General features: G+C 38.6%; 1 protein-coding gene across 1 annotated transcript; it reads right to left on the bottom strand.

The window, feature by feature from the left end:
* Positions 1–1810: 1810 nt before the first annotated feature.
* On the bottom strand, positions 1811–24738 carry LOC140228812 (long-chain-fatty-acid--CoA ligase 5-like). Its single transcript, XM_072309086.1, has 19 exons — positions 24661–24738; positions 23911–24025; positions 23173–23240; positions 22576–22677; positions 22063–22162; positions 20506–20720; positions 18990–19041; positions 17712–17785; positions 16941–17018; positions 15973–16107; positions 13095–13180; positions 12652–12706; positions 11756–11851; positions 9700–9861; positions 8357–8473; positions 7156–7299; positions 2792–2893; positions 2284–2355; positions 1811–1948 (listed from the first exon to the last, which is right to left on the bottom strand). The coding sequence occupies exons 1-19, from the start codon at positions 24736–24738 to the stop codon at positions 1811–1813; spliced, it is 1989 nt and encodes a 662-aa protein (XP_072165187.1).
* Between the last annotated feature and the right edge of the window lie 1065 nt (positions 24739–25803).

Below are 25803 nucleotides of genomic sequence, written 5' to 3'. Positions count from 1 at the left end.
TGCCATAAAAATAGCATGTACAGTATTTAGAAACTCACACTTGCCCTGCATGACTTCACGTGTTGTTTCCGACATTTGGTAATGCTCAAACACCGATTCATGACACACACGGTAGTGGGTTGAGAAATGAATACACAGTGCCAATGTCAAATGTCTGAATACTGAGTACACTGTCTAACTGAGACTTGACAGTGACATACACTGTACCTGGTTCGCCATTTGCAGAAGTCATCACAACCTTGTTATATCAGTACATTTTTACATATGGTAAGATAAAAACTCCACCTAGTTTGTCTATACACCTACCGCAATCAGAATGCTTCTTTGTGCATTCAAAATATGAAACTTAATTTAATTTGCCAAAAAAATATTTCAATGCATTACAGCATGCTATTAAAGAACTTACATGTACATTGTTTTCAATATTTGACCAAACTTTGTTACTGCTTTTGCCTTCTTTTTTTTCTTCATTATACTTATGGTACATGTGTATCAGTATGATTTTCCCCCGACTCCAGAGTGGCCATGAAATTTTATATACAAAACAGACAGCTCTTTTTTAATTTCAGCTCTCAACAAAATAATGATGGCTACATATAAAAGTAATAAATCATATCACTGATTTATGTCGGTGTAATTTTATGTAATGTAAAAGTAATAAATCATAATCATTGATTTATATCAATGTAATTTATAGGTGTTGTGATGTTCAATGCTTTTACCTTGCTCACTTTGACATTTTTCAGTACTAATGATGATGTAGATAGTATACTCAGTATAGTACCTGTTTGATAGTTAAAATTTTTATGTGGGCTCGAGTATGAAAATACACAAATATATATATGTATATATATGTTGTTTTTTTTTTTTTTTTACAAGACATGTTTCTGAAGACGCGCCCTGAATACAGTGCAATAATTATCAATATCAAATTTTTACAAAATTCATTACTCAGTACTCAAAACACACTGCATTATTAAAATATTACGCAATATTTGTCTGTGTGATTTACTAACATTAACGCAAAAGAAACAGGGGCATTGCATAACCATCCCCAGTGAAAGCATTAGAGATATTTCAGATCTAAGTCACGGTGATATTGCATTGTATTTCAGTAATACCAAACAAACGCACTCATCTTCTGTCATATTGCTAATGTCTAAACATCACGGAAAAAGCACTGTGATCCGTGCCACGCAGGAAATAATTCAAAAAAGACAAAAAACAAAAAACAAAAACCCACAATTTCATACAAAAGTTATCATTTTATTTCACAGGCGCTCTCATAAGAAAGACTTTATCCTGATAATATCAACATCCTTATCACAGCTCCTCGCTCGCATAGAAACTACTTTATTTCATTAAAGCTACTTCGAAATAAAAAAAAAACCACATTTACAAGTTGTCTCCTAGTACTTAAAGGGATGTATATAAATGGATTATTCCGATGCAATGTCATGAGGTTGCCATCATCGAAGCCTGAAAAGGTTGTCATCGATCACACATTACCTCCGACCTCAGTCACAGATTCTCAACAGACCGTCATCTCACGGGACTTCGTCCAAACTTAGCAGGTATAGACTTATATCCCGTACTTTACTTGCCTAGACAATAGTTTCCCGCTACACCCTCCTCTGTCTGCTCGACCGCACTGCCAATGACGCTCGACACCTGTGGACTTCCTTCAAGAACTCATACATCTCCTCAATGGTATGACCCAGATGGCACAACCCGTGACCTGGTTGCCATGCAGCCTGACCGTTCCCATCATTCATTGCTATAGCCTTTCGAGGTCATTATTTTTATCACATTACTTGCTCTCTTCATATATTTGTGCTAACTCCTCGGCGAATAATTTCTCGATTACGTTTCGCTTGTTCTTCATCGTCGGCGTCTGTAGTCCGTTGCTCTCGCTGAGTAGTTCCGAGTGCAAGTGGATGTTTTTGACCTGCAGGGGAATATGACGTCATATATCTCTTATTAATTGCGACCTTCTTGCTGAGCGTTAATTGTTTATATAAGGTACGTACTTTCAACCCTTGAATATAGTATATCGAATAAGCCAGTTCGTAATTAGTTCATGATGTGCATTGCGTGGTACAAATCAATTTTCTTTTTGTTCAGTTGGTTAGGCACTTCACTCGTTCTCAAAGCGACATCATTCATATGCTTAAACAGTTAAAACTTATGAAATTAATGCACCACCACCACCTATTCGCCAACACTTCTTACAATATGTTTTCTGCTGTTACGATTCTCGATGCGATCATCTTAACAACATACCTGTTCATAGGACGCCAGACCACTAGACTTCGCTTGCTTCTGCATGCGAGTTAGGATGGCTTCCTTAACGATCTGCACGGAATATATAGAAGATAAGGAAGAAAGGAAATGAAGAGTTGGAATCACATTCAGCCGGATTGTCCTTCACTCTTGTCGTTTAGCTGATCCGATGTGTTCATTTTGAAAGTGACAGTTTGAGTTTATAAACTAAAATCATGGTACAGCGTGTACACATTTACCCGAGAGGAGATCGCTGCTGACGCACCTGAAACTGTCTTTTCCATTTCACTCCAATTCCACGGCCATTATTTTGTTAGTTAGCATAATTACCATTTTTGACACCCCACACAACACGATGAAATAGATGAGAGTGAGAATCCTTCATAATTATAGACCAACTGGCCTAAAAGTATCTTATTTGTAAACCCCTTAACTATTCCCCAATATATATTATGATATATATAGAAAATAGAAAATAAGTGAAAAGTGAAATTATAGAAAGTCTTACCTTATTCTGGCACAAATCCTCGAAAGTTCCAGGAATGTTATTCTGCTTGGCAAACTTCTCCAGTTCCTCTTTGTCGGGTATGGCAATGCCAACGATGGAGTCCTGAACAGGTGATAATATATCGACTTCAATGATAGCAAAATAATTGTAAAAATTTGATCTATGGGCCATCTGCTTTTCATTGTCGTCAGGTAGCAGTAAAGACAAGACTACATCGTCTTTGAATAATTTTCATACTACCAGTGATAATGTTTATACTAAAGAAAACAGGAGTGGAACCAATGAATATCAAAACTATGTGAGGTTTGAATGAATTGTTGCTCTAAACTGTTGTAAACGGGGTGTAGGCCAATAAAGAAACGCTTTTTTAATGGACGCATAGACCGGCTCGAAGGCGACATAGATGATACACCTTAGCCTCCATAACTTACTCTTTCTTTGGTGTTGATACTATAGGCGTAAATCCCGGGGGGGGGGGGGGATGGGGGGGATATATCCCCCCCCCCCTGAAATGGAGGAGGGGGGGATGGCCTGTACAATCATCCCCCCCTGAATTTTGAGGAAAAAAATGGAGGAAGCAGAAATGTGATTGTAACAATTTTGACATAATCATTGCATGACGTTTGTACGCCGGCCTTCAGGTAACATAGCTGAACAGTATTCTATCTTGTAGGAAAATGTATACATAATTTTCTCAAGCGCTCGCCCGCTTCGCTCGCTCGCGAAGAAAGTAACATCGACATACAGTCACTGTAAGGTATGGCTCAGACGTTGACAACGTCAAATAGTATAGGCCTACATGTAAACATGCTATGACGCGAGTAACTGGGGACCATCTGCAAAATATGTACGAAAACAAACAAACAAACAAACAAACAAACAATAACAAAAACTACATCGTCATAATTGAACCCCCTCCATTTCCTGAATCATTCCTGAGAAACGACAGTGACTGATTACTCAGTCAGGATACATCTATGAGCATTCCCAGGGAAGATCAGGGGCGTCAAATCTATCTCGGGGGGGGGGGGGGGCAAAGGGGCATTTGCCCCGCCCCTTTGGAAGTGTTTAGGCAGACAAATCATTTATCCCCCAGCAATTCCCGAGATGAGGACAAATCTCGAACTTTCTTAATGGAAAATTGTCCAAATATCCCCAGAACTATGCACCAGATCGTTGTATTGCAATCGTAAGCATGCGAAAGCTCCGCTAAACAGGATCCCTTTCGATAAACTTTGTACACTTTTGACATTGACGTATATATCCCTAATTCATCAAAGAGTGCGCAGCAGATCTTTCACTTAACAAAAGCACCCTCACATGCAGAGGCGTCGATCGGGGGGGGGGGGGGGATGGTTCTCCCATAAAAGTGGGACAAACAAAAGCGAAAAATATAGCTACAAACGGCAGTTTTTGGAGTGTAAAATATCAAAATTTTAAAGCTCGCTCGCTCCGTTCGCTCGCAATCAACCATAATGCCATTCTCCTGATGTTGCTGCCAGTGACTGACAGCAGTTTTCAGCCGGTGCGCCCCCCTCAATTTCCAAAGCGAAAAATATAGCTACGAACGGCAGTTTTGGGACTGTAAAATGTAAAAATTTTGAAGCTCGCTCGCATTCAATCATTATGCCATTCTCCTGATGTTGCTGCCAGTGATTGACAGCAGTTGCGCCCGGTGCGCCCCCCTTAATTTCCAAAGCGAAAAATATAGCTACGAACGGTATTTTTTGGACTGTAAAATGTGAAAATTTTGAAGCTCGCTCGCTTCGCTCGCTCGCATTTAATCATTATGCCATTCTCCTGATGTTGCTGCCAGTAATTGCCAGCAGTTTTCGCCCGGTGCGCTCCCCTTTATTTCCAAAGTGAAATAATATAGCCACAAACGGCAGTCTTTGGACTGTAAAATGTCAAAATTTTCAAGCTCGCTCGCTCCGCTCGCTCGCATTTAACCGCTATGCCATTCTCCTGATGTTGCTGCCAGTGATTGCCAGCAGTTGCGCCCGGTGCGGCTCCCCTTAATTTTCAAAGCGAAAAAGTATAGCTACAAACGGCAGTTTTTAGACTCTAAAATGTCAGAATTTTGAAGCTCGCTCGCTCCGCTCGCTCGCATTTAATTGCTATGCCATTCTCCTGATGTTGCTGCCAGTGATTGACAGCAGTTGCGCCCGATGCGGTCCCCCTTAATTTCCAAAGCGAAAAATATAACTACGAACGGTAGTTTTTGGACTGTAAAACGTGAAAATTTTGAAGCTCGCTCGCTTCGCTCGCTCGCATTTAATCATTATGCCATTCTCCTGATGTTGCTGCCAGTAATTGCCAGCAGTTTTCGCCCTGTGCGCCCCCTTTATTTCCCAAACGATAAAATACAGCCACAAAGGATCAGTTTGGGGGACTGTAAAATATCAAAATTTTCAAGCTCACTCGCTTCGCTCGCTCGCATTTATTCGTTATGCTATTCTCCTGATGTTGCTGCCAGTAATTGCCGGCAGTTTTGCCCGGTGTGTCCCCCTTAATTTTCAAATTGAAAAAATACAGCCACAAACGGCAGTCTTTGGACTGTAAAATGTCAAAACTTTCAAGCTCGCTCGCTCCGCTCGCTCGCATTTGACCGCTATGCCATTCTCCTGATGTTGCTGCCAGTGATTGACAGCAGTTGCGCCCGGCGCGGCCCCCCTTAATTTCCAAAGCGAAAAAGTATAGCGACAAACGGCAGTTTTTAGACTGTAGAATGTCAAAAATTTCAAGCTCGCTCGCATTTAATCGCTATCAAATAGCGGCCATTCTCCTGATGTTGCTGCCAGTGATTGACAGCAGTTGCACCCGTTGTGCCCCCCTTAATTTCCAAAGCGAAAATATAGCTACAAACGGCAGTTTTTGGACTGTAAAATGTCAAAATTTTCAATGCAAGAAGATTTATACCCCCCCCCCCCCGTTTGCTTCGCTCCCTCACATAACCGCTCCTCCTATAGGTCAAATCCTGTCTACGCCGGTGATAGGTCTCATTATTTAGTAGGCCTTCACAGTGATGTCGCACAGGCGGAGCAAGAGCTGAAATACCACGATTTAGTCTTTCACTAATATATTGTGAATATTTCATTTTCTTATTTTTCTTTTAAGAAAAGAAAAGAAAATTTTCACCAAAAGTGTGCACCAGATCGCTGAATTTCAGGTCTGAAAATGCAAAATCTTCCTCGTGTGGGAGAGGGATACCCCCCTACACACCTTCCCCCCGTTCGGTCGCTCCGCTCCCTCTCACAGATATTTAAAAAAAAAAACAAAAAAATGTCTTCATACTTTTAAAGGGTGTGTACAGTTCTGGTCGAGGTGTAGATTTAGCTTTTAACGTTTTGCGAGATATCCAGAAACCACTCTATGAGATGTCAAAGAGCATGCAGTTCTAAGGGGTATCAAAAGTTTATTCGATGAAAATCGGTTTTGAAATGGCTGAGATATCCAAAAACAAGATGAAACAAAGAGATCCTAATAAAGTTGTGGCATGTCGCCTTTTATTATTAGCACTTTTTTTGATATCTCAGCCATTTGAAAACCAATTTTCATCAAATAAACGTTGAATCCTTCTTAAAATTACATGCTCTTTCATATTTCATAAGAGGCTTTTCATTATCTCACTTAGGAATGTTCAAAACATGAATTCCTACCTAAACCAGTACTGTACAGTCCCTTTAAGGTCTGATTTTCCGCCGAAAGTCATCTGACAAGCAAAAAAAAAAAAGCAACAAGAACAAAAAGTCTTCATATTTTTGCTGCCACTTTCCTCCCACTTTATATTTCATGCAAAAGATTGGGACATCCGGTCCCTGTAAAGTGTGTGTGTGTGTGTGTGTGGGGGGGGGGGGGGGGCACCAAGCTTCTTCCCCCCCCCCCCCCGGGTCCGGTTATGGGCTTGTAATCGTGGTGATGGTGACCATCCCCCCCCCCCCCCACTCCTCAGTACGGATTTACGCCGTTGGTTGATACCTTTTTACATCCCTGTTCATTTTAATACGCACAATAATGTATAAACTTCTAAAGCCGTAGTTACTTAGTGTGAAAATCAATATCAATGTAAGTGCATTTGTTTTCCGGTCCACACATGTACCTGCCAAATTTGCGTCGTCGTCGTAATATATTGTGGGAATATCGGCTCAAAATAACACGATGAGGATCGATGCATGGGACTTGGTACTATTAAGTTGAAAGGTACTCGCAACTCGGAGTAGCATGCGTTGCGATAGATTCATCTCAGCTGGCAAATTCTTAGAAACGAGGAAATGTTTGAATAATATGACCATGGTAATTGTGAAGCATATTCCCTGTACTACACCCTATGCATTGCTTGGAACAAGATGACGTTATTGGAATACCCAAAGGCCATTTCCTGTGACGAAAACCTGGGCCAAGAGCGGCTCCCTCAGATAAACATTTTCCACTTTCTCCGGAGCGACGAACACTCCCTGTGAGAGCTTGAAAATGTTCCTCTTTCTGTCAATCACCGACAGGGTGCCATTCTGATGGGGGAAAAATAATGGGACAAGATCACAAGACTGGAATTTGAACAATATAAGAGTGAAAATACCCCGAGGAAAAAAAAAATCGGTGAGGCATCTGGGGACTACATTTTGGCCTCCTGACTTCCATTACCGAAACATTGCTCGACTATGATTTATATATAAACATGCATAAATGAATAAGCTTGCAAGAGAATAAGTCTTTACTATATTATCTAGGACGCATCTGTACACTTTCGCGCAGATGCTTGTTTCCTAGTAGCCTGTTCCGAAACTCTTGAACAATACTGACCTGTTTGTGATACACTATTTATTCCGAAGGATCTTAATTCTTAACCACTGTCGACGTACCATTTTTCCAGATATTAAGTCTGAAAACCATTAAAGGAAACCAAAACCCAAAGAGAAATGTGGATTGAGTGAAAGAAGCAACATTAGTAGAACACATCAGTGAAAGTTTGAGGAAAATCGGACTCTCGATGCAAAAGTTATGAATTTTAAAAGTTTTGGTATTGGAACCACTGGATAAGGAGACTACTTGAGTTTATGACATCAGGTGTGGATAACAATATAAAGGAAATATTAAGAAAATTCAACATGCTTTCACTATTCTAGCGTAATGAAAGAGCACTTGACTGACCACTTTTAGAAAGCAGGGGGAATAATTACTACCCTTAATATATGTCAGTATCAAGCTGATGGAATGTGTAATTTTCATGAAAAATAAATATTTGTGGAATTATCTTCATATTTTCTGTATATTGTTGTCCACACACGACGTCATGAACTCTAGTAGTCTCCTTATCCAGTCATTACAACACAAAAACTTTACAAATTCATAACTTTTGCATCGACTGTCCCATTTTCCTCAAACTTTCACTGACGTGTTCTACTAATGTTGCTGCTTTCACTCAATCCACATTGCTCTTTGGGTTTTGGTTTCCTTTAATGATATTGATAATAACAGTGCTGTATTCTCGCAGGGTTTGAACAAATTTAAAAGATTGAAACAGATCCTCCTTTACGTACATGACGTAGTTCTCCAATTAACCCTGACCTTGTTCCATTGTCCGATGTCTCCAGTGTGCAACCAGCCGTCACTGTCTAGGACTTCCTTCGTCCTTTCGGGATCTTTGAAGTATCCGCTAAATATGCTGCTACCCCGAGCACACACCTACATTACCAACGAAATCATTTGCATTATTTCGAAGTATTACGTCCAGAATAAACTTTGTCGTCGTACTTGTCACTTTGTGCCAAAACAATTCCTCTGTCAATAATTCCATATAATGTACCATTCAGGATTTATGCACCCTCTTTCCCTGGAAAATAAGTATCCACCACTCTCACAATGAGAAACAAAATGTGAGTATCGGTCTCATTGTCAAGATCCATGTTTATAACACATTTTTATCAAAGTGCAATCATATTAGAAGGAACAGAAGGACACCTTATGCATTCAAACAAACAGACAGAGATCAACAAGCAATAATATCTCTCACATCTTGACCAGTTCGCGTTTTAAGATTTGCCATTGCATGAATATCAAGTTTCACCGCCAGGTGAAATACTGCGATGGATGATGCATGAGAGAACGTGAAGGGGAATAGATGTTCCACCTCTAAAACATAATAATTTTTTTTTAGCAAATTAGCCTGTATGCATGGGATACAAGTCCACGGAGACGCACTTAAGGACAAGTTCACCTTCATATACATGTGGATTGAGTGAATGCAGCAATATCAGCAGAACACATCAGTAAAAGTTTGAGGAAAATCGGACAACCTGTTCAAACGTTATGAATCTTTAAAGTTTCTGCGCAGTCACTGCTGGATGAGAAGACTGCTATAGTGCATTGATGCCACATGTTTAGAATGATATAAGGAAAATATAGATTATAGATACAAAGAAACTCCACAACATTTCTTTTCTTTAATTAGGCCTACACATTCCCTCGACTTGTCACTGACGTATGTTAAAGGTAACATTATTCCCCATGCCTTTTGAAATATAGGTAAGCTCTTTTATAATGCGAGAAAAGTGAAAATATGTTGAATTTTCATTATATTTTCTTTATGCGTTCTACGCATATCACATCACAAGCAGTCTTCTCATCCAGCGATGACAGCATTGAAATTTCAAAAACTCATAACTTTCAAACGGATTGTCCGATTTTGCGACTCTCACTGATATGTTCTACTAAAATTGCTGCATTCTCTCAATGCTTATGCATATGAAAGTAAACTTGCCCTTATATTAATTTGTCAACATTGTCTTTACGTTTTAGAATAAAGACCACACATTAACACACACAGCATACTCATGTCCGCCAACGTCGCCACGGCCATAATCGTCACAATGAACACCATCATTGTTGGTCTTTCATCTTAAAACATTCACCTCTCCCTGGTCATTCTTGGCGTAGTAGTTCAATTCGGGAACGTCGATGAGTTTCAGCTGACAGTCGCCTCCGGGGATACCCACGTGACCACACGTGAGGTCGTGTTCCACATTGTGAGCGAGACTGAATGTGCTTTCTGTCTGTCCGTAGGCCTCGACAAACTGCGATTTGGGTGAAAAGGTTAGTAAGTTAAACAACGTGAGTTATAGTCCTTCACGTGAAGAGGTGTATAGAAATTGAGATAACAAGAATACTATCTGAGATGTGTTCATGTAATAAACGTTCAAGTGAAGAAAAGGGAGATAAAAGAGAGAGAAAATGAACATTCTCAGATGGCTTCTTGCTTTCTTTAGAATTTCCTTCTTTTCCAGCAAAGTTATTTCAAGCCAGCACGTTCAGTTCCTTGTTCCTCAATGAATTCATGTTATTGTGCACAAGTATATGAGGTTGATTGTTGACTGGTTGAATGGTTATCCTTCGTCGACCTTTTTTTTTTTTCATTGATTTTCCTCCACATCGTTTTTAGCCCTTTTCCTTTTTTGTGTCCTCTTTGTTAGGCTGCAACGCTAATCCTACGACGCACCTATTGGGTTGAAAAAAAAAAAAGTTGTTCTGTGCATGTGCGAAACGGCTGTTCCCATTAGAGCTCAAGTTGTCCAACCACTTGTCATATCATATAAGCGTCTCAGGTCTACAGCTGCATGAAAAAGCTGTTCTGTGCTTGGCTTTTTTCACTCTCTTTCTCCCTCCCATTTTTTTCTCAATTCATAATTATGTTATCATTACCTTTAATAACAAAAGTACCTTAGAAATACACGATTTATATGACTGATCTCAAGTAGCGTCTTTGTATCTTATATGATACAACGTATACCACCATCCATATATTACAAGTCTACACCTAAAATAAATTCGTTCCATTATGATTTGTATCTAGGACATGTGTTTGCTACAAGTTTTTATAAAACTGAGATGCAGTCTAAATCCAGTCACAGTAAAATGTTCACATTCTTCTCGCATATGAATATCAAAAGGTATACAATTTTGATAATACGCTTAAGAACATTTACTGTTTACCATATTATTTTGACCTTCTGTTTAGAGTACACACACACACACACAAACATGTTTATATATATATATATATATATATATATATATATTCATATATAGGGGCCTTTTTTTTGGGGGGGGGGACTTGAGAAACTATACAATTTCATAGCTTTTTTGGGTTTTTTTTTATTTATGGAACTTCTTCCGTTCTAATCGTTAAAATTTACTTTTATCATCTAAACCAACTAAAACGTGTAGCGAAATCTTCTCCTGCCGGGGGCGTTAATCCCAGACACCCCCCCCCCCCCACCGTCCGCCGTTCCACAGCAAACTAAAAAACAACAACAACAACAACAAAAAACAAAGAACAAAAACACACACAGAACTGTCAGTGGCTCGGGGTAGAGAATTCTAATGATAATAGTATTAATAAATAGTCTATAGTCTTTTCATAGCTCATTTGCAATGATGATGATGATAATAATAATAAAAGGAAGAAGAAAAGAAGAAGAAGAAGAAGAAGAAGAAGAAGAAGAAGAAGAAGAAGAAAGTCTAATTTACTCAGGGTAGCCTCTTCAGTGTTGCCACTGCTCTACCCTGCCATTATTATTACCCTATCTAGCGTTGCTAGGTACCCAGTTATACACCTGAGTCGAGCGGGACGTGGTGGGTAAAACATCTTGTCCAAGGGCGTAAGCACTGGGCAGGATTCGAACTCTCGTCCTCTGATCGGGAGTCGGGAGTCTTATCTGCTATGCTACAATGTGCATAAACTGATCAATAAACTGATCATTATATTCAAATCCGTCTCAACAACAAAATAAAAAAGAACAAATGAACTTTATCAAAATGTTTCTGAATATCAAAACCGAGGGTGAAGAGTTCCTTTTGGCAAGTTTATCAACATTTATTCATTTATTTATTTATCTATTCGTTTAATCATTCATCCATTTACTTATATAGTTATCTATTCATTTATCAACTTTGATAAATTTAACTCACGGTACACCCCATGGACACCCTGAGGAAAGCGGCGATTTCTGGGGCCAGGGGAGCAGCGCCAGAAGCAATTAGACGCATCCGTCCTCCGAGCATGTTCTGACAAAAAAAAAAAAAAAAAAAAAAAAAAGAGAGGAAAAAATAGAAAAGTAAAGACACTTCACTGATCTATGGATGAAAGGTGAACTCCATGCATGTGACTCAGAAACAAAGTCCAGTCCCTTTACCACTGATAGTACTACTTATATACTCGAACATAAATCTCAGATCTATTTTTGTTCTCTTTTGATTTTGTTAGATTACACCATTGAGAGAATTGAATTCCCAGGTGTCCTATCCCAATCTAAATATTGCCTTCATAGATGAGCAACACTTTAGAGCAAAAAAAGTAAATAAATAAAAAAAAATAAAAAATTGAAAGGAAATTGAAACTATAACAGGGGTGCAGCTGCAACATGTTTCTTACTGTTTTTCATTTGTGGATTCAATCGCTCGTATTCTTTCACGAAGCTTGCCAGTTTTGATTACACTTAAAAGAATATGATTTTGTGCTTTCGATTTCGATTTCGCTCACCATGAACAACGGTCAGACAAATAAAATAGAAGACAAAAAAAAAATCTCAATTTGTATTAACAAAGAGCAAGACACTGAATTGAAGAGTATCGTATATCACCTTTATAAACTCTTTATATCTGATAGGTACTCGACTGACTTAATTATTTTCATGGCTCTGGGGTGATTGAAACTTAATGTGAGTAAGACATTTTGAAGAAAAAAAAACAAAAGGGGTAGCCGTCGCATTAATTTGTTTTTTTTTTTCTGCTGTCCAATTCGCCTCGTCTTCTCTTATCACTACAAGCTACACCATTCACACTCCTGATGAAATATTGTAACTTACCTGCATCTTGCTGAACACCAGTTTGTCCCAAATGGTATCTTTGCCAGAAATTCCTCTAGATAGTAAAAAGAAATGGAACCCAAGTGATATTATTTTGATTTTAATGTGTACGACTTCGGCATTACAATAGCCAGAAGAAGTGGATGAATTGACTTCGATAAAGGTGAACACCAGGGGCGTGACACAGGAAAGGCGCAGCAGGAACAACCCTCCCTCCTTGCATGGGCCAAACAGTTAAAAAGCATGCTTTTGCGATAAATCAGGGCATTCGGAGAATGAGTGAGAACTTTTTAGCTCCTGCCCCCCCCCCCACCCAACTCCTCCCCCTCCCCCGAGAATTCGGTAAGCGTTTATCTTCTCCGTCGTTAAGATACATATAACTCTATAAGATTACGCAATCAAATCATACAAAACTCGGGTATTTTATTCTACACATCACTCACCTATCGAGAGCCTTCAACTTCTGACTGTACGCCAGCTTGAATATATTCCTCCTCACTGCATTGCTCGCATTCACCGTCGACATGACCTGTGCAGAGGGCAAAAAAATCATGCACACAGTATCTTAATATCCACATGACAATGCATGAGGGAGAGAGTGCAGCTGTCATTTTATGACGCTCTGATTCATGTACCAACAAGCCTTGACAATTTTTAATACAAAACAGCACTCTTCGATTGCGATATATAAAGAGGCATGAAAGATGATGATGATGATGATGATGATGATGATGATGATAGTAATGATGATAATGATGATGATGATATGGTTGAATTTGCAGATGACCATTACAGTTGCGCCGTTATCTATTATAGTAAAAAGTATTCCAATCTATATCATAACAGTGAGAGAAATAAAAAGGGTTATACAAAAGGGTATACAGAACACAAAACTTTAGTTGATACACATTATTTCATGCATATAATGACATGCTTTCGGAGAGAAAAAAATCCTATTAGGCTTAGAATCATCCTCTTCTTTGTTGGATGCAAAGTTCGGAAAATGGATCGATCGTAAGGATCAATGTATGCAGGTGATATTGTCTGCAGACATACATAATAATTATATGACAACCTTGACACTCTGTCCAACAACGCCATATAGCGAAGTCTAATTTTCTTTGGTAGAAATTTAACGCTACGCGGAGCTGGTATGATATGCCTCTGGTGGACGAAATCGTGACTTGAATCATCTTGTCAAAATCGTGTCATCAAATCGTGACTTGAATCATCTTGTCACGGTCCGGATACATGGAACACTCTTCCTGAGGAGTTGAAACAGTGTGCCTCCTTGTTTTCATTCAAAGCAAACTTAAAGAAGCACATTTCATTACAGTACACTTCAAATACGAACTAAAAACAAATAATTTATATGACTAATGTTGGTCTCCCAATAGCAACATCGCGTATCGTTCCCTCTTCCAGCAAACCAATTCTATTATTCTAAATTTCAGCTTATCTGCCCTCAAGCGCGCCGGAACACTTCTGGGTTTTTTTTTTTTTTTTGGGGGGGGGGGGGGCAAAATCTCAACGGGGGCACATTTTGTGTGACGACGTGAGATCCTCGGCGCGGGAGCGAAGCGAGCGAGCGGGGGGAGGGGTGGTGGAAAGGGGGATACCCCTCCCCCACCACTGTAGGGAGCTTTTGTAAAATAGGGTACAAAAGTCGCGTTTATAGACCATTTAAAAGCAAATTTCGAAGGAATTAAACAAAGTGAAAAATAGTGCGAAGGACTATGATTATTACATATACGGGAGTACATAATAATGTGATGGTGTGAGATCCTCGGCGAGGGAGCGAAGCGACCGAGCGGGGGGGGGGGGGGTGGGAGGGGGGATACCCCGGCCTCCCACGGTAGGGACTTTTTGTGAAAACAGAGTATAAAAGTCGCGTTTATAGAGAATTTAAAGTAAATTTCTGGGGAATTAACATATTGAAAAAAATCAGTTGGAAGGACTATGATCATAACATACGGGAGTACATTAATAATGTGATGGTGCGAGATCCTCTGCTAGGGAGCGAAGCGACCGAGCGGGGGAGGGTGTGGGAGGTGGGATACCCCCTCCCACGGTAGGGACTTTTTGTGAAAACAGAGTATAAAAGTCGCGTTTATAGAACATTTAAAAGCAACTTTCTAGGGAATTAACATATTGAAAAAATCAGTTGGAAGGACTATGATCTTAACATACGGGAGTACATTAATTATGTGATGGTGTGAGATCCTCGTCGAGGGAGCGAAGCGACCGAGCGGGGGAGGGTGTGGGAGGGGGATACCTTTTTGTAAAAACAGAGTATAAAAGTCGCTTTTATAGAGCATTTTAAATTAAATTTCTGAGGAATTAAACATAGTAAAAGAAATCACTGCGATGGACTATGATAATAACTTATGAAAACTTTTCATTTTACTATAAGTACGGGCAGAACGAGCGAGCCACTTTCACTTTGCAATAAATCTGAAATGTATTCATTAAAAGCTTAAACGTGATCGCATCGTTCGAACAATAAAAAATATTCTTATGCTGCTAGAAAACAAAGAAGAAAATGAAAAATGTAAGGCTTACTAAAGGTATGTTTCAGCGGGCACACTCGAGGACACGAGGCTACCATCTATACACTAAATTTACTCATAAGTTCCTATTAGTGTATAGATACAATAATGTATGTTGTTAGTGTATTATAATTTTTGCCCCGTTAGGGGCGAAAATTTTTGCATTTTCAGTTATGAAATTACCACATTTAGACAAGAAATATGCCTTTTTTGTTCATTTTGGTCTTTAAATCAGTGATTAATTATTTGTTACAGGGGGCACTTTGGGGGGGGGGGGGGGCAAAAACTCGTTTTGCCCCCCCCCCCCCCCAACATTTTGTTTGGGGGGGGGGGGGCAAGTGCCACCCCTGCCCCCCGCTTCCGGCGCCCTTGTCTGCCCTTGTGCACTTTCAAGCACCTGCACGCACATTCACCACCATCATACACATCAGAGTTTATCTCCCCCTGCTATCTTCGCAGCAGAATTTGTATTGTTATACGAATCTATTACGTCCCTACGTTTTCCTCGGGCCGGCCATCTTTTCAAGCAATGCTTATAATGGCGGCCCTCTGCATAATCGCTTCTTAACTACAATTGTTATTGTAATCCCTACTGCATAGACATGCATGCTGTATATTATATCATTACTTTCCTTTTATATCGTTGTTTATGCAAGTCAAACGACTCTGTGTAAAATTTACTTTGTATATTTCCTACATGTTCATGATTATGTAACTTATGTATATTGATTTGCAGAAAATAAAGTATCTATCAAACAAAAACATAACTCACCCTGTCGTAGATCCTGTTGAAGACACGTGGAACGCCGCCCATGAGAGTCGGTCTGAGGGTCTGAATATCATCAACTAGCTTCAGGGGATCTCCCCTGAAGAAGCCCAAGGGAACTCCTCCGATCATCAGCGTGTGCTATTAGTATAAAGATTATGATGCATTATACATGATTGCATGAGTCATGCTGTATCTAAAGTATTAACTGAAACACTGGAAACACTCGAATCACTTTGGATCACTGACATCATTTTTAAGATAAATAAGACTTCATGCCCAGAGCACAATATTAACTTTTTCTTTTCCTATAGTGACCCGTTCGTGTTACTAAAAATCATTGATTTTGAAATGTCTGTGGCCCGAAAAAGAAGTGTAGTGGCGTTAGAAAAAGCAGCATAGCAATCTATTTTGAATCGTAGTTGTCCGATCGGTCCATCAAAATAATATGCTTTTTGAAAGTTCGGTGGCCCGATTTCATTTAGTGGCCCGGGCCACCCAGCCACCGCTAATGTCGAGTCGTGATGTATTGTGCCTCGTTGAGGATTTTGCTGATGTCATACCACCACTGATGATTCATAGACTAGATGATTTTAACCAATGTAAAATCTATCATTCTTCATTCTTTTTTTTTTTTATTATATACACACTCTCTGGTGATCATGCAAACAAGAAAACACTCCCCGAAGTCTAAAGCTATAGAGACACGTAGTTAGACATAATAATTGTTATGTTTCTGGAGGAACGGCGAAATGTACAGTGCAAAATGTCGTCCATATCTTACCATTCGTAAATAGCAAGTTGTTCATTCCCGGACATTGTTATGTTGCATACAACCTGCCTCTATAAAATCTGCACTTGTCGTATATCCAAGGAGGTACGAGAGGTGTACCTCCTTGGTATATCCAAGTAAATTCAACAACAACTAACAGAGAAATTAAGCCCGTTTACCCTTTCCCAAGTGCAATACATACCAAATTTCCTCGCTCGTAGACGTGAGGTAAAGGAAGATACGATATGTGGACGTCATCTAGCCTGGGTAGCAAGTTTAGCTGCATCACAAAAATGGAAGAGATTGTGAAAGGTTAGCCAAGGCATGCAGGGATGATATGACCAGGCAGTCGTGGCCTGCATCCCGTTTGGAATATATGCTAGTGATTTTGATTGGTTATTACGGAGAAGGTTGTTTAGCCATTAATGACATTTTTATAGGCAATCTTACAATCATGCCCGCAAACATATATTATATCACAAAAAATGAACTTTCCCTCATACTTCTGTTAACGCGTGTCATTAGGCATCATAACAGTGCAAAAATCCGAGAGAAAATAATAAAGGTAGAAGGATGTTTTGAGGTCAAGAGAAAACACATGACTCTAATTCATCGACAGGGACTTCATCGTGTAAACTTCAAAGGAGTGGCATGATTAAACATTGAAAAGTCGGAAGATACAAACAAAGGGTGGGACTATGTCAAGATGACAATCCGCGGGGGAAATGTACACCATACGAGATAACCCATGGTGTAAGATAGCGCTCTAAAGTGTAATGAATTTGACTATTTCTTTTTTTTCTTTTTTTTTTAAAGGAAGGGGGGGGGGGGGCAGAGCGAGGACATTCTGTGATTAGTAAAGATCACGCGATTACTATCATATCACAAGCGCTACTTACGATCTGGCCTTTGTATAGTGATAATCTTGAACCGATACCCGTGGGGCGTAGTGGGTCACTAAATCGATTCTTACCGAGCAAAGCATCCAGGCATTCGCGTGAGCAGCTGTGTGGTTTTTGTGCGTCAGGATAACACCTTTCGGGATTCCTGAAACGCGAATAATGAATTGTATCTTACATCAGCATCAAATTTTGTATCATCAAGAAAAACAATGATGTACAGTACATTAAATTTGAATCAATCATTTACCTCGTTCCAAGTATTTCGACAGCTGTTAAATTTGAATATCACTTCATAACTCTTTTCAATTGACTTTGATTTGTGCAAAATGAATGCAGAAATATAATAAAATGAAACAAAATATCGACAATGATGTTTTGCGATGTACTGCATGAACATTATCATTCCAATGTCAATATTGTATAATCAAACTTCACCCGATACGCAGAAGGTCCACAGAAGGGGAAAAAAAAAAACTCGGAACATTTTATGACAAACATAATAAACACAAACGCAATTTTTTTTCTAAACACGCACAACCAAACTACCCATTTTCATGTGGTTTTACTACTAGTACCTGTGAAGTCGTGAACAAGGCAATAACAGCCTACGTTCTGATACATACAATTGCAATGTTATTGTGTTCTTGGTTTATATATCTGGATAAACTTTCATACAATATGAAACTAACTCCATTCTGAATATTCCTTACTCTCTGTGAATTGAACTTCATTTTAGTGAATCAAGTTCTTTCTGGTTCTAAAGCAGGTATTAGATAATTATATAGGATGTTGCAATCGTAGTTATTATAACATCTTTGCTTTTTCAGTTCAGATCAGTTTAATTTCTGCATTCCATTGTTTGCACAATGTAACAAATTTAATAAATTGAAGGCATACTACACAAATAATATATCATACATTATGTTTACTATTCAAAAATATAAAGCAATTCAATATTGCATGCATACTAAAGAGAGGAAATGCCTAAATAAAAGTTTTAAGAAAATAATCAGACTGCAGGGATCCATGTTCACAAGCAAAGTTTGACCAAGAAGATGGTCAAAGGTAACGTACGTTGCAACATGAAATAAAGTAAACCATCATAAAGTACATTATAATCCTTGTAAATTACTAAGCAGCAAGTGTAGGCCCTACCTTCCAACTTTTAAGTGCTACGTCTCCATCGTTATAATTATGTATGTACGTGTTGTGATTAAGCATGTCTACTACATTCAGCGTACAAGACATTCATTATGATGATTGAAGTGCAATGTATACCGTTCAATATAAACATTTCCATTGATATTTTCTACATCATTTATTTTTTTTTTCTTGTTTGATATACTCACCTGTGGTTCCACTGGTATAGACCAGAGTATTGATCGTCTCCGGCTTTGGAAGCTAAAACAATAAAATTGCACCAAGATCCATGGGAATTCTCCTTTATCAATTTGCTGCAGTATACAGTCATGACAACATTGTTCACACACGTATACACACCCTATACAAATGTATCATGTATACATGTACATCCACACCATATTCTGTTCAGCATTTTGAACATACTGGATTTTGTATAGTATAATGATAATAATGGTGATAATGATAATAATAATGACAAAAACAACAATCACAATAAAGGTTATATTCATCCAAGGTAGCATCTTCGGTGTTGCCACTATACTCTACCAGAGGGCCCTGCCATTGTTAGTACCGTATATCGCTGTCAGGTACCCATTTTTACACCTGGTTCGAGAGGAACATTGTGGGTAAAAAGAAGGATGTCCAAGGATGTAAGCATTGGGCGGGAATCGAACTCGGGTCCTCCCATTGGGAGTGGGGAGTCTTATCCACTATATAAAGTCCCCTCATTTCATTCATTCATTTCATTTCTTTGTCTGTCCTAATTATGTATAAAAACATTGCATGGATAACTGGATTTGTCACACATTCATAAACATGCATTTTATTGACAACAGATAAACAACAAATAACATTGAATATAACATCAAATAAATATTCCAAAAAAAAAATGCAGGCAACTAAACATACACCAAAACATAAACTACCATCATGTGATGAACGTGCAAAGAGGGGAAAAGTAAATAAAAGTACATACACAGAAAGCTATGGAAGAATCAACTGCTGCATAAGATATATATAACCACAAATTCTAAAACACCTCACTTTAATCAGACTATACCCTAACATCATACAATCTGCTTCCTTTCACCGATGCCCTGACACGCCTGATGGGCACAATCAAAAACTATTGCACATTAACATACGGAAAAACCTCTGTATGTATATTTACGTTTATTAATCAAATGTTTGGAAGATATTGCTTTGATACTGTTTCATCTACTGAACTTGGGGACTGGATTATCCACTGGAGTCCCTTCTTATCCACTATGCCACAGCGCCCCCAATCGATGAAGTATACTTCAAGTTGTATGGGTGATTTTCGCGACGCGGACGTTCAGAGGGGAAAAAAAAAAACTGTTCTGGCCATGCGCAAATTTGCGTCTGAATTTGCACGGTCGGTTCTGTGCAAAGAGATTTTTATTTTTGCGTCCGCTCAAATTCCCACCGCAGAGAGCTAACTGATGCAATGATCCTAAGAGGCGCCATTGCACTCTGTATAGGCTGCGTCCTCGGGTAATCTAAAGCTACTTTGCAACACGACGCAGGCAGAAAGGAGAACGGCCAACGCAATCATCCGCGTGGCGAATCTAAAGCTCCCTAATATCTTAGGAAGGAAACCACCCAAATTCTCCCCAAGTATAGTAGAGGAAACAGTATCAAAGCAATATCTGACTTCAAAAAGCAGTTGTTACAAGCAAACAGTATTATAGTGTTCATTACCACTTTGTCAACCACATTCTTCCCACCGAGGGCAATGGCCTCATCAAAGGAGACCAGCTTCAGCCCGTCTCGCTCAAACTGAGCCCTCTGCTCCTCGATGCCTTCTCGTGGCAGGTCCATAACAACCACCGTCGTCAGGCACTCATGGGAGGCGTGGTCCCGACGGAGGCGGTCCGCTTTCTCCATCGTATCACAGATGATCGTTGACATAGAAGCTTTGCAGTTTTGATTAGAGAGAAGAAAAAAGAAAAGTCAGAAGACTATTCGGGTGATGTTCGTTATTACGAAGGTTCGTTAATCAGAAAGTAAAAATAAGGTTCGCTAATCCCAATATCTGTGGTGTTATTCGGAAGGTCTGTTATTCCGAAGGTTCGTAAGAAGGTGCGTACTATATTCAATTCAATTCAAATCAATTCAATTCAATTCAACTCAATTCAATTCAATTCAATTCAATTCAATTCAATTCAATTCAATTCAATTCAATTCAATTCAATTCAATTCAATTCAATTCAATTCAATTCAATTCACTCTATAGCGAACCTTGGAAAAATGCAGACCTTTTTTTTTTCCATTTTCGTATTAACGAACCTTCGGAATAACGAACCTTATTTAATTTCTTCCATTTACGAACCCATGGGATAACGCACCTTGTTTCTTTTTCGGATGAACGAACCTTTGGAAAATAAACCTTATATATAACGAATTACTGTAACCGGCTATTCTGTATCCCTATTAATTTAGATTTGTCATAATTATAGAAAATAATGAAACAGAAGATACTTTTCTTGCATGACACTTTACCACTTCATGATCACCATAGGAACGAAGAGTATTATAACTCCTCGAAATTTAATGCTCCGGGGTTTATGGAATTCCAGCAGCATGAAAGACAACTGAAGCTCTGAAATGTAATTCTTAAAAGCTAAACTTCGTATACTCTCGTTACACCTGGCAATCTACATAGGTGAGGATTTCTACAAACTAATGGAGACACTTTTTGAATAATTATATGTGCTTATAGATGCAAGCTCCATTAGCTTTGTAGTTCCTTACAAGACATCGTAAAATCGTCTCATACGAAGAATATAATCATGTTTCAAGCAACACTGTCTATATGCATGCAAGGTATACTATAGAATACATAACCTGAATCTCCAGAGGTAGGTATATACAAGAAGCAATTTCATATGATCATTAATTGCATGAATGGTTTTCAACGAGTATAAGGGTAGCAGTAATATATTTTTGTGTTATTCTTTGGCTATCGATTTTTTAGCTGTTTCGTTCCTTCATGAATGCTACAAGCGATATTCTGTATTCAGATCTTCATTGTTTTTACTGTCCATCTATGGAATAAACAAACAACCATAAATTAGTGAAGTGAATAAAATCAAAATGAAACGTAATGTCACGGATTTACAAAACACACACACACACACACACAAAACATGGATGGTATAAAGTCGAGAAAAGAAGGTCGGTAACAGAGAGCCAGGCACTGAGAGACGGGAGTGAAATAATGTATCAAGGAGACTCGATTTCAACAGAACGACTTACTTTGAGTAATAATGACGTCACCAGATTGACTGCTTATAGTGTTAAAGAACGGGACCGAGACGAGGGAATACTGCATGCAGGCCACATCGGCTATGACCCACTGAAGGAGAGAGAGAACCATAATGACGCGAGGTTGTTGGAATTTGAATAGCATTTCTCTTCTAGTAAACAAAGACGTCAACATCCTTGAACATAATTATGACCTATAAGAAGTAAACTGTGCGATTACGGACACGATTAAAGATTGTATAAAAACGACGTCATGACTTCTTATCTTTAGCACACACACAAAAAAAGCTCTCATAAACTTACACAATAATTATGCAATGTGCATGTGTCCTCTGTGTGCGATGGTGTGTATGCGCGCTCGTGTGTGTGTGAGTGTACATAACTCTGCTCTAATTTCAAGCAGGGTTTTTATTGTTGATGTTGTTATTTTGGCTGTTGTTCTCTAGGTCGCCCGTGACAAATCTAGTAACACAAAGAAACAAATGAATGGAGACATTTTTATACCTCTGGCCTATTTTGAGAGAAAATGCCCACGAAAGAATCACCTCCAGGTTGGTTTCCGAGAGCAACGAGTCCGGAGCCAAACAGAGTCGCCTTCTCTTCAACCTGAAATGAAAAAAAAAAAAAACCAAACAAACAAGCAGTTCTCCAGTCTCTAAAACCATTTCGTTCTACTCAAACATGATTAAATAACGATACAGTTTTAGCATTAATGTTGAAGTCAGAGGTCGACAGTACAATAATTGGCATTTGTTTGTTTTTGTCACCATTGATCACATTTTGATTAAAAGCATTCAACACTCACATCTATCTCCCTCATCAGAATTATAGAATATTATCGGTGGCATCACTTATTTGTAATGTCATCACAATCACCAAACCTCTCGATTATGGTGTATTTTGTCGTCATCATTGTAGGAACAGGAATGGTGTAATGTCGTATGTGACAATGCTGTATTATCAGCTATGCAGCATATTGCATATTCGCCTCAAGTATATGTGACTTTTTAAACTTCATGCCTAAGGTATAAGGTATGCGACGTACATGATAAGCATTGTCTTGGTCTACTTATACCGCGAGAAGACAGTCTGGTAACAAACCTGTGAAAATGTCAGCCATTTATATTGTTTGTCGTCGTTGGGTCGATAGCCAAGAAAGTTGCCATCGTCTGCAAGAATGGAATCACATTGAATAATATTTAAGATTATAATAATAATATGATAAATAATATATAAGATGATGATAATAATAATAATAATAATAATAATAATAATAATAATAATAATAATAATAATAATAATAATAATAATAATAATAATAATAATAATAATTAATTATTATTATTATTATTATTATTATTATTATTATTATTACTGCTACTACTACTACTACTACTACTACTATTACTATTACTATTCAGGTAGACTCTTCAGTGTTGCTACTGCTCTACCAGAGGACCCTGCCATTATTATTACCCTAGCGTTCCCATGTACCCTACACCTGGGTCGAGAGCTTCTAATCCAGTAACTCTTACTTCTAGAAATAACACTTCTTCTGCTTCTGTTGCTATTGACATAGTGAAAATGCAATGATAGTTATTAATGTATCAATACTGGGAAGTAAAGAATGACAACAATGAAATGCTGATACAGATAGCGTCTACTGTACTTCTAGAGTCATTAATCTAGTGTCATTCATAAGCACCATGCAACAGTGGTAACTTAACCGTGATGAGAGCGATAAGTTGTGATGAGGGTTGATGACTCCTTTAATTTTTATACATAGATAGAGATACCTTAGACACGAGCAATTAAGTATTTGACAAATACACTGCTTACTGGATACTCGTTTTCCCCGAAGGAATCCCTCGTACATAGTAGTGACATCACTGTAGTACTGGTCCTTGCTGTGAGCTAACTCATTAAAGCGACTCATACGTATCCGTTCGTCTCCCTGTAGCACAGCAGGAAATAGACGGCACAAAACGATAATAGGTTCCATTGTTAATCCGTGCCCTAGAACGACAGGCGTAATCATGTTTATATAACCGACAAATTCTGCGATCATGGGATCTTTAACGACTGTAATTTCAGACCGAATAATGACGTTTGAAATAATGCTTTTCCCTGATACTGGGCACCTAATGTCTAATGGTTATCCCATGTTTGATTTACGCAGAATTCCGATATGATTATGCTATGATAATAATAATATCTATATTTTTCATGTACAAAGTACTCATAAATGTATAACTTTGTGACATGCGTATGTGTCTGAGTGCGTGTTTGTTTGGTTTGATAAAAGAATACATGCATGAGAAAGGATATTGATGTATATCTGTCTATTACATCGCAGGTTTTAACTGGGTACATAATTCTCTCTTTTTCCATCTTATTTCGTTAATTATTCATCAAGACATTTTCCTTGCCTTTTTTCCCATCCCTTTAGCGCCATTAAATGAAATGAATCAAGTTTGAGTAAAAGAGGGGGGAATGGGTGAAGGCTTAGGAGAGAAAGAAGACGAAATCATACTGGCAATATATACGTCTGTCTATCGAGTGGAAAGAGTTCCTTTAGGTGCTCTTCACTTCCGATGGGGTGCTTCGATGACGTGTGAGCTTGACGTAGACGGTGCACCATTGGTCCCGCTGTTCTCCTAATGCCATCGTGGGATGGAAACAAGACGCGGACAGCTGATGTACGCCATGCAAAGTATCGACTCGCGTTGTACGCCATGCCTGCTAAGACGGCGAAAGGAGTTGTTGCTGCCGTCAATATACTGGCGTAACTCTGATAAGCTTGCTTTGATTAGTCTGCGATGTGTCATGTACCGAATACGATGCACTGCTTTCTTTCCTCCTGGATGAAGGGAAAGCAAGGTTCAAAACATTACTAGACAATACGAATGTTTTAAACTATATACCTTGTGCCAGGAGGATTATGGAGTCAAAAGGGACATGCGCTGTCGAAAGCTCGATCACTTAATTTCACTCCTCTGACTGACCACTTTTGGATAACCAGATTTCAGCATTTTGTTTTTTGCTACCCTGTAGCCTAATATAATCACGAGAGCATCGTCTATAACCGTTGCAGCATTATCAACAAACTGAAAAAGATGATCATCAATATACTTTGATATCTAGCAACAGAAATCTTAATAGTATATCGATACCCATAATAGTAACAGTGGGTAATAATATTATATCATCTGCATCGTTATCTTTACGGTATTTATTGATTTGATGGAAATATTTTTTTTGAACCTGGATGTAGGGCCTATATAATCATGATACCAGAAGCTAGACAACTTTTCCACCAATCTATAGTAACTTCTCTCTTCCTTCATAAATCAATTCGGTGTATCGGGCCAATGATGTGGAATTCCCTACTTCCATCGTTATGCAATATCCAATTCCTGGATTCATTCTAAAACAAGTATAAGTTTTATCTTTTGTCTTTTAATATTTAACTCAGCTTTCTGTCAAATATCCTTTTTATATACACACATACACGCACACACACACGCACAACAAACACAGTAATTTTTGTGCTGTAAATCATTTTATGCTTTATGGGTGTATCTACCTGTCAAGCCACATAGGCTTTTTACTGAAACATCCTATTTCATTCTTCTTTATTACAAGTAATGCACACTGTTGTTCTGTTGTATTTGTTTGCTTAAATATTTTTTTTCAATATTGTCATATCCATACATAATTAGTGAATATTTG

The sequence above is a fragment of the Diadema setosum genome, chromosome 5 (genome assembly GCF_964275005.1).
Source record: "Diadema setosum chromosome 5, eeDiaSeto1, whole genome shotgun sequence".
Taxonomy (NCBI): domain Eukaryota; kingdom Metazoa; phylum Echinodermata; class Echinoidea; order Diadematoida; family Diadematidae; genus Diadema; species Diadema setosum.
This window is presented reverse-complemented; position numbering and strand designations above follow the sequence as displayed.